General features: G+C 39.3%; 1 protein-coding gene across 8 annotated transcripts in view; it reads left to right on the top strand.

Moving 5' to 3' along the window:
• Window positions 1-908: 908 nt before the first annotated feature.
• The window catches only part of babo (TGF-beta receptor type-1 babo), an 83,951-nt gene continuing 75,440 nt past the window's right edge, over window positions 909-9,419 (top strand). For 2 of the 8 annotated variants that reach the window (XM_069328254.1, XM_045746393.2), the window contains exons 1-2: window positions 971-1,230; window positions 8,427-8,516. Coding sequence is in view for 7 of the 8 variants with exons in the window: in XM_045746393.2 (XP_045602349.1) it covers window positions 1,176-1,230; window positions 8,427-8,516 (145 nt within the window). In the remaining variant the exon portion in view is untranslated. Of the gene's footprint in view, window positions 1,231-8,426; window positions 8,517-9,419 lie in introns of all 8 variants that reach the window. The other 6 variants (XM_069328253.1, XM_045746394.2, XM_045746398.2 and 3 more) reach the window with 5 other exon arrangements.

Genomic DNA, 9,419 nt, shown 5'->3' with positions numbered 1-9,419 from the left:
TAGCCAAATATTCCCAGTCTGCTAACTGTAGGTAGTAACTAAGTGACTGTAACCTACCCATCGCTGCCCACTGGATGGGGGCGGTGTGCAGGACAAACAAGGTATGGACAATACAAGGTAAGGGAGTAGAAAGAGTCTAAGCTACGTAATCTTTTTGGGATGCATTTTATTATCTCAAAAAACTTATTTGAACTTGAAAAGTTATATAGTCAACGCGGCCCTTCTTTAAAGGCGCAACCTTTGGTTAACTCATATCAGTTCTACAATGAATTCGGAGCTCAACATGAGATGGAATGCATACGAAATGAATCTTTCATTCTGTGTTATATACCATCTTATTAATCATTTTGTTGTATCTGTGTTATAGATCTTAAGCATGGAATTTGTATTATGAATATTTATAATATATATATGTTTCCAATATACGCGCCATCACTGCTCTATTCTTCATCAACATGTTGCAGGCCAGTGCGAGAATGACCCCAATAAATGATAATTATGAAGAGAGCAAATGTTTCTGGCATTCAAGAAGACCGGGCAGTTGCATGCATGTATTCCTTCGCGCACTAGAGCATGTATAAATATACCATTTATACGTAGTTTAAGAGGTATTTTAGTATACATTTTAGTTCTAGAGTAATGAAAATTAGTTTTCAGATCATACAATGTGTATTTTAATCGTTTTGCTATTAATAATACTTTTAATTTCTTTTCGAGAAATCTCTGTTCAAATCATAGGTGTCATATCAATGCGAACAGACCGTATGTTACGCAAAATACAACAAAATCGCTAAATACACATTTATGTACATAAATTAACACCGTCAATACCATTCTAAATAATGCATTCTCACGAGATAAAATGTTGGCAAGCCTGTTTTTAAAGACAACATGCGGAAGGGTACTGTCTAGTCGGGCGTCACGCGGCCCTTGCCTGTCTGTGTTATAGATGGTTTGAGAGACATTTACCAAGAAGAATCCAACACTTTAATGGCTCTTCAGCTCTTTTAAATATCAATGAACAACAGAATCCTACACCGAGCTTATTGCGCTCGAGCAGGCTGGGTCTGGGAGAGCACAGTGCCTATAGTACCAAATAACAAAGTACAAGATTTGCAGAAAGAGAAGGCAATGTAGTTAGTAAACGCAGCCGGAGTTTCCTTCACGAAACCAGAATGGAACAACTCCGATGGCTGGTATTGGTGTTATGCGGCGTGACGCTAGTTAACGGTTAGTTTGACGGTGTAACAAGCTAGCCTAAGTGTGTGACGACGCTAGACGTGATTTGAAGGGTTTGGTGTGTATGAAGGAGAGAGGGTTTTTAAGGGTAGGGCTGCCGCCCCCCCCCCCCGTCACTGACAAGCCTCGGGCCCCCACCAAACCTGGATTTATCGTGTCTATGGGGGCTTGACAGTGTGTGGAGGGGTTGTGTATGGGTATATATGGGGGGGAGGGCAGCCTTTTACTAGTGCCTCATTTGTGTGTACGTTTAGTGATGAAAGACCCCCTAGTGAGTGATTAATATCAGCGAGTGATATTTTCTCTCAATATCAGCGAGTGATATTCTCTCGATATCAGCGAGTGATATTCTCTCAATATCAGCGAGTGATATTCTCTCGATATCAGCGAGTGATATTCTCTCGATATCAGCGAGTGATATTCTCTCGATATCAGCGAGTGATATTCTCTCGATATCAGCGAGTGATATTCTCTCGATATCAGCGAGTGATATTCTTTCTTTAATATCAGTGAGTGATATTCTCTTTAATATCAGCGAGTGATATTCTCTCATAATATCAGCGAGTGATATTCTCTTTCGGTATCAGCGAGTGATATTCTCTCTCAATATCGGCGAGTGATATTCTCTCTTAATATCAGCGAGTGATATTCTCTCTTAATATCAGCGAGTGATATTCTCTCTTAATATCAGCGAGTGATATTCTCTCTTAATATCAGCGAGTGATATTCTCTCTCAATATCAGCGAGTGATATTCTCTCTCAATATCAGCGAGTGATATTCTCTTTTTAATATCAGCGAGTGATATTCTCTTTTTAATATCAGCGAGTGATATTCTCTTTTTAATATCAGCGAGTGATATTCTCTTTTTAATATCAGCGAGTGATATTCTCTTTTTAATATCAGCGAGTGATATTCTCTTTTTAATATCAGCGAGTGATATTCTCTTTTTAATATCAGCGAGTGATATTCTCTCTTTAATATCAGCGAGTGATATTCTCTCTTTAATATCAGCGAGTGATATGCTCTCTTAATATCAGCGAGTTATATGCTTTCTTTAATTATCATGCAAATATTTATACAACATTTTAATTATTTTCCCAAGTTGGTGTAATTGTGGTGGTGGTTCAAGTCCACCAAGTCTTTTTCTTTTGGAAGTCTTTTTCGTGGGTAACCGTTTTGACGTGTGAGAATTTAATTGCATGTTGATAGTTTTTGTTTTGAGTGCTTCTGGTTGATTGTGTGATGTACGCTCTGCATTTTAACAGTATTATGCCCCAGGCGTGCGCTTCGCGCGTATGTACGAAGTAGGCCTGGCAGTGTGGGCGAGTGCTCGGAGACACTAAATGTGTATACTCGTTTCAGTTTTCGCACCTTAATTCTCGTGCTAAGGTCCTCGTTTTTGTTTCATTGTGTTCACAATAGAATTCCCTACAGGTATATGCATATAAGGTCCAAAAGTCAAGCTTGACTCCCCACAGCAAAGCCTAAAGTCAGGAAAAGTTACCCGTGAGCACACAAAATCAGTAAAATGTGTATAAAGTACTCGTTTCAGTTTTCTCACCTTAATTCTCATGCTAAGTTGTTAGTTTTGATATCAATATGTTCACAATTAAATTCCCTGCAGGTGTATATGAAAATATTGTCCAAAAGCTCAGCGTGACTTCCTTAGCAAAGCCTAAAGTTACCCATGAATGAGAACCAATTATTACACCCGCAACCTAATGTGTACATATACTCGTTCAGTTTGATAACATCAATTTTCGTGTTACGTCGCTCGTTTTGGTATCAAATTGTTTGCAATATAAAGGTGCGTATCTTAAAACTAGTCCCATAATAATAGAGCAGTAACTGGAATTTTAACAAACATTTTAATGTTGGACGCTCATCACAAAATTATTTACAGTATATCTTTCCAGTGTTCTGACATAAAATTTCGTGTTACATCTTTAATTTTAGTATCAAATTGTTGGCAATGTAAAGGCGTGCATTTTAAAACTAGTCCCATAATAATAGCATAATAAATAGAATTTTAACAAATATTTTAAAATTTTGACCAAAAACGTATTTATAATCTTTCAAGTGTTCTGATATCAAGTTTTGTGTTACATCTTTCATGTTGATATCAAATTGTGCGCACTCTAAAGGCACTCATTTTGAAACTATGTCGAAGTCGATCGGATAGAAAATGAATTTTATACAAATATTTTTTGTATTGGATGCAAGCAGTGTCCAATACAAATATTTTTTGTATTGGACGCAAGCAGTGTCCAATACAAATATTTTTTGTATTGGACGCAAGCAGTGTCCAATACAAATATTTTTTGTATTGGACGCAAGCAGTGTCCAATACAAATATTTTTTGTATTGGACGCAAGCAGTGTCCAATACAAATATTTTTTGTATTGAACGCAAGCAGTGTCCAATACAAATATTTTTTGTATTGAACGCAAGCAGTGTCCAAAGCAAGGACACGAGAGAAAAAAGTGGACACGAGGGGTGTGTAAAGAGAGCGATAGTGTTAACCGATTTGGGAATTTTTTCTCTTAATATACTGCTGCCCAACCATGACACTACTGAGGGGGAGTTCCCTGTGCTTACATTTCTCTTATACTGTGTAAACCTGCTCATATGGAACCATTTCTTCAGTATACAGTATAGTACTTGTTAAACTAAACTTCCTTATTTCTTTTGTAATATACTGGTGACATTGGGTTTACCAAAAGTGTTATTTTTTTTTAATTTCTGGCTAAATTGATGGATAATTGGTGAACTCATTAGGCATAGCATCAATGAAATGTATAACCAAAGGCACTAGAAATACTAATTATGCCCGTATACTGCATAAGTAAATGCAAAACAAATGTTTAAAATTTTCTTTGAAATTAATTATAACATGACATACTGTATATTTAATGATCTCAGTTGTGTTTATGCTTCCCCTCCATGCTCATCATTTTTAATTTCCTGCATTACTGCTAGGCAATCTTACGGACTATCATTTGAATAATACTATATGGCATTGGTAATAGCAGTGTTTCTATTATAATCAATTTACCTGCTTGATACCTGCTTGATGGGGGTTCTGGGAGTAGTCCCCAAGCCCAGCCCGAGGCCAGGCTTGACTTGTGAGAGCTTGGTCCACTAGGCTGTTGCTTTAAGCGACTCGCAGATCCACATATCCACCACAGCCCGGTTGGTCCGGCACTCCTTGGAAAAAATGATCTAGTTTTCTCTTAAAGATGTCCACGGTTGTTCTGGCAATATTTCTTATACTCGCTGGGAGGATGTTGAACAACTGTGGACCTCTGATATTTATACGTATTCTCTGATTGTGCCTATGGCACTCCTGCTCTTCACAGGTTCTGTTCTGCATTTTCTTCCATGTCGTTCACTCCAGTATGTTGTTAGTTTACTGTGTAGATTTGGGACCTGTCCCTCCAGTATTTTCCACGTGTATATTATTTGATATCTCTCTCGTCTCCTTTCTAGTGAGTACATTTGGAGAGCTTTGAGACGATCCCAATAATTTAGGTGCTTTATCACGTCTATGTATGCCATGTATGTTCTCTGTATTCCCTCCATTTTAGCAATCTCTCCTGCTTTGAAGGGGAAAGTGAGTTGTGACGGGTTGTGGTATCGCAGCTATACTGAGCCAAGATGGTATGGCTCTCACGCACATAAATAAAAAAAAATGCTGCTATTGGCCTTGCAGTGTGTAAGTCGCAGGTAGAAACAAATGAAAACCATCAAATAAATAATTAAAACAATTTACTGAAATACAGTTCTAATGAACAAAATGACACCTGGGAATACTTGGTTATTATTATATAACAAATAAAATAAGTAAATGAAAGTTTAACTCTAATACAACACAAAAGTATACCTGGTTGATACCTGGTTGATGGGGTTCTGGGAGTTGTACTACTCCCCAAGTCCGGCCCGAGGCCAGACTTGACTTGTGGTGGTGGTGCCACCGGTTATTTTTCCTAGTGTTTCATCCATCTACAAAATTCTTCAAAAATGTGATTGGAGCCACAGTAACTGCGTTACCATTTATATCGTTGTTACGGCCCTATTGGGTCGCAACTGGGTTCTTTCTCTGATGTTAATAGAGTTTGGGTATCCGGCCCCAAGTTAGTACTGTAGTGGCTTTCAAGGGGTGTGTTCCGTAACGCAAGTAAATTAAAGGGGAAGGGAGACAAAGGCAAAAACTTAAATATATAATTACCACCGTCACCATAAATAATATATAAATTATCACACGGGGAAGGTATAAACACTATTATGTACAATATGGTCTTCCTCTGAAGACGCGGAGTGTTCCACGGTGCGCAACGATGCTTAGCCCTTGGTCCTCTTGTGGCCTCACGATGAATCCTTCGATTCTCTCGAGTCTACCCTGGCCACAGGCCAGCCAAATCACAGCTCCACTGGGGGCACCGTCGTGGAGGCCGTCAACCACAAATCCAGCCTGTAGCTGGCAGGTTCCAATCAGTTCCGCTGGTTAGGCCACTCCACGACCGATACTAGGGTAGCGAGCCCTAGGCAAGAGCCTCGTGTGATCCCACAGATCACTCTCCTCACCACAACACCCCAGTGGTTAGTCTTCTCCACTAGTCAGCCCCGGGTACGACAATCCCTGGTTCTGCCACTTCACAGGCAGGCTAACACAACAGTGTTCATCCGGGGGGTGACTCACAGCTCCAGCAGCAAATGCGTGGAGGTTCTACGGCTGCCTTGGGTAGACTGATCCAACTTCCATTACAGCAGTCCCAGGTTGACTCTGTAATCAGACACGTCATCAGTACCGGTTACACTCTAGGGCACCTCACTTACAGGCTTAGACACAAACGCCCACCTATCCACTCCATAGATGGCGTTGCTGTCTAAGTGTCACCTCACCAGAGGTCAGCAGCGGCTGTGTTATGAGCTGATCAGGACGGGAAACCAGCCCTTGTGGCCAGTATATCTCGTCCTCACTAGATGGCGTCGTCCATTTGGAGGGGGTTTCGGGAGCTGACCCACAGATGGCGTGGTCGTCACTGCTCCGGGCTTGGACGCTGGACTTGGGTCCGTAACAATCGTAATGTTTCCCACGCTCGATGGGTGAATTTTCCAGAGCAAAATTGTAATATTTTTCTATCATATAATGGACAATAACCAGGAGACCCTGTCCATAAAGAGGTACTTACTTCCCACATTACCAGCATTTTTCCGGACTAGGTTCATTGAGTTTCCAATGTCAAAAACTCATTTTTTAGCATAAGATTATCTTTGTAATATCTTGGAAACTTTATCTAATAAACAGTTAAGAAAATATGGTGTCACAACCATTTTCAGGACACTTCCACTAACCTAACTTCTGATCCAATGAACAATAAAAACAGTATATAAAAATTATATAACAAATGTGATCTGCAGGAAATTACTTTGGCTGTTGATCCTGATTTTCTGGAGAGAGGGGGTGCCCCCCCTCAGGCTTCTGTTTAGAGGGACCTATTATAGTTAGGTCTGGATTTTGGAAGTGCCACTGTATCTCCAAATCAGTTAAAATACTACCATCAAATGCCTAACACACCATGCTACCTTGCGTATTATCAGACCATATTGCTCAGTGGTTACAGAGAAAGGACTTACTGAACTCGTAAGAGACGAGTGTCTTACTGAGACACTCGTCTCAGATGAGACGAGTGTCTCATCTGAGTCTACAAACTCTTGGGAAGAAGTGCTTTGTCTTCAGTTGGATTACACCCCAGTGGTCATAGTATTGCCTCAACAGAGGTGGGTCAGTTTACTCTTTCTGTGTGGCTGGACTCGAAGCATAGCCTAACATCTGACTTCCCAGGGTTTAGGCCTCCATGTAGTTTATATTTGGGACATGTTGGACTTTCTTGCAGAGGGTTTCTCTTCCTTTTATGCAATTTCAATAGATAGGGGTGTAGGTAAGGACTCCATCCTTTGGCTGTGCAAGATGTTTGGTTTGGTCATCAGATGGACGTGTTTGCCTGCGTGTGGAACTGGTGGCTCATGATATGTGGAGCCATTTCAGGGTCAGTGGGCATTTGTAGTAGGTACATTTTGCATGGACTGGCGGCATCAGTGATCCTACCTATACCTCTTTCACTTAATCAAATTGCCTCTTCTGTTTTGACTTGTTGGAGACCTAGGTAGGAAGCATTTATCTAATGGTTCCCATGTGATTGACACTGCCTACTTTGAAAGCCTTCTCGAACATTTTTCCAACTCCACTCTCCGTAGGCTCCACATCTTCTGGTCCCAGTTTTCAATAGGTGATGGATGGATGGATCTCGGAGACATGGAGTGGGGGGTCTAAATCTTAATTACTCAATTTATTAGCTAAGGGAGCTACCTGAGGCCAACCAAAAAAGGGTGTTTCATTACATTCAACGCTTGATTTTTGGCTTAACCCTTGCACTGTGCAGTAATATTATGCACCTATCCCCAGACACAGATAAAACATATATTCCAAACAAATTGACTTTTCTTCGCATGTAGTTATTAATTAAAAAGCATCTCAAACTCTAATATCATAAAATAACTCTATTGCATACCAAGCTTTATCTGTGGTAGTGTCATAAAGTTGGTTGGTTTTGATACCGCTGCTGGTAGCCAGCCATGGTAGCAGGTGGTTACCTTGTGGTAATTTTGGGGCTCAATGTCCCCGCGGCCCAATCCCAGACCAGGCCTCCTGGTTGCCGGCCTGGTGAACCAGGCTGTTGGATGCTGCTGCTCAGAGCCTTGATGTGTGTGGAGGAGTGGTGGGGTACACAGAAATTTCTTGTTCTATTTTAGTTGCTCATTACTCACTTTATTATTCTCTTATTAAATGATACAGTACCTTGGAATGTCGCTAGTGGTTTTAATATTTCATATAATGTGAAACATGAGTCTGCACAGATATATACATAAAGTATCATTATTTGAGAATATATTTATTTATACCATTATTTACCTATGAGTTTTAGTTATGTAATACCATTTAATACACATTTTTAACTAAGTACTGTTCAAACATAGCTGAAAATATTTGATCTGAAAAAACAAGTTATTGACCTATTATGATAGAAAACATATTTTCATGTAGCCTTGTTATATTGAAAATGACCTTGTTCACAGGCACTTTATTATAACGACAATATTGTATATTTTTGTTTTGTTTTAACAGCTTTTCAAGATGGTGGAGTTGGAGGCCTGGAGCCAGGCACTGATGACCAGTCAACCACAACACATTCAGCCGTATCTGAACACTTGACTGGTAATGTTTACTTGTGAGATTTTTGTCACTAAGATTTTAGCCAGTAACATATTCTAAGGGAAAAAACAAGTTCTAAGGCAGCCTCAAATACAGTAATAAGAACACAGTTATATTTTGAAGATTGATGTAAAGAACAGCACATACTGTAAATCATGCAGCAAAGATCAATAATTGCTGAGCTATTAAATGTAGAATAACCACATACTATAAAAGGAAATAGTTGCTAGAGTGCTTTTAACCCCCTCAGGCCTTTTTCAACAGCATGACTGTTGACAAAGGCCTTAGAAGGTGGAAAGCGCTCAGCAGTTATTTCTTCCTTAATAATAATAATAATAATAATAATAATAATAATAATAATCTTTATTTAGGTAAGGTACATACATAAAGAGATTTACAAAGTTTGTTGGCTTTATAGATAGAGCTAGTACATACAATGCCTAAAGCCACTATTACGCAAAGCGTTTCGGGCAGTGGTTATTCTGCACTATGAGTTTTATATTCTGCACTATTCTGCACAATATGTGGTTATTCTGCACTATTAAACTTACTTGTGGTTAAAATAATGAAGCGTACATTAAGTAGTGTAAATGTAAACTTTCATAATATTATATCAGTGTGATTAAACTCAAGTTTATAGTTTATTTACTTTTTTGTTTATACAGTACTTACAATGCCATGTTTTTCTTGACACTACAGTATTCTTATCCCTTTGGCTGCAACACCCCCATTTTGGCTCTATAGTTTTCTTGGGTGTATTTGAGGCTAAAAAAAAATAACTAATTTTTGTTATTGGAGTCCCCCAACTACAAAAAATTTACACTGAAAATATGTTCATAAAGCATTTGTCCAGAATGCAAAATGAGATATTTGGAGTGTCCGGTTCAGGTAAGGATTGTGTCCAAG

This window comes from Procambarus clarkii, chromosome 21, assembly GCF_040958095.1.
Source record: "Procambarus clarkii isolate CNS0578487 chromosome 21, FALCON_Pclarkii_2.0, whole genome shotgun sequence".
NCBI lineage: Eukaryota > Metazoa > Arthropoda > Malacostraca > Decapoda > Cambaridae > Procambarus > Procambarus clarkii.
The sequence above is the reverse complement of the archived record's forward strand: the minus strand, read 5'-3'. Positions and strand labels throughout refer to the sequence as shown.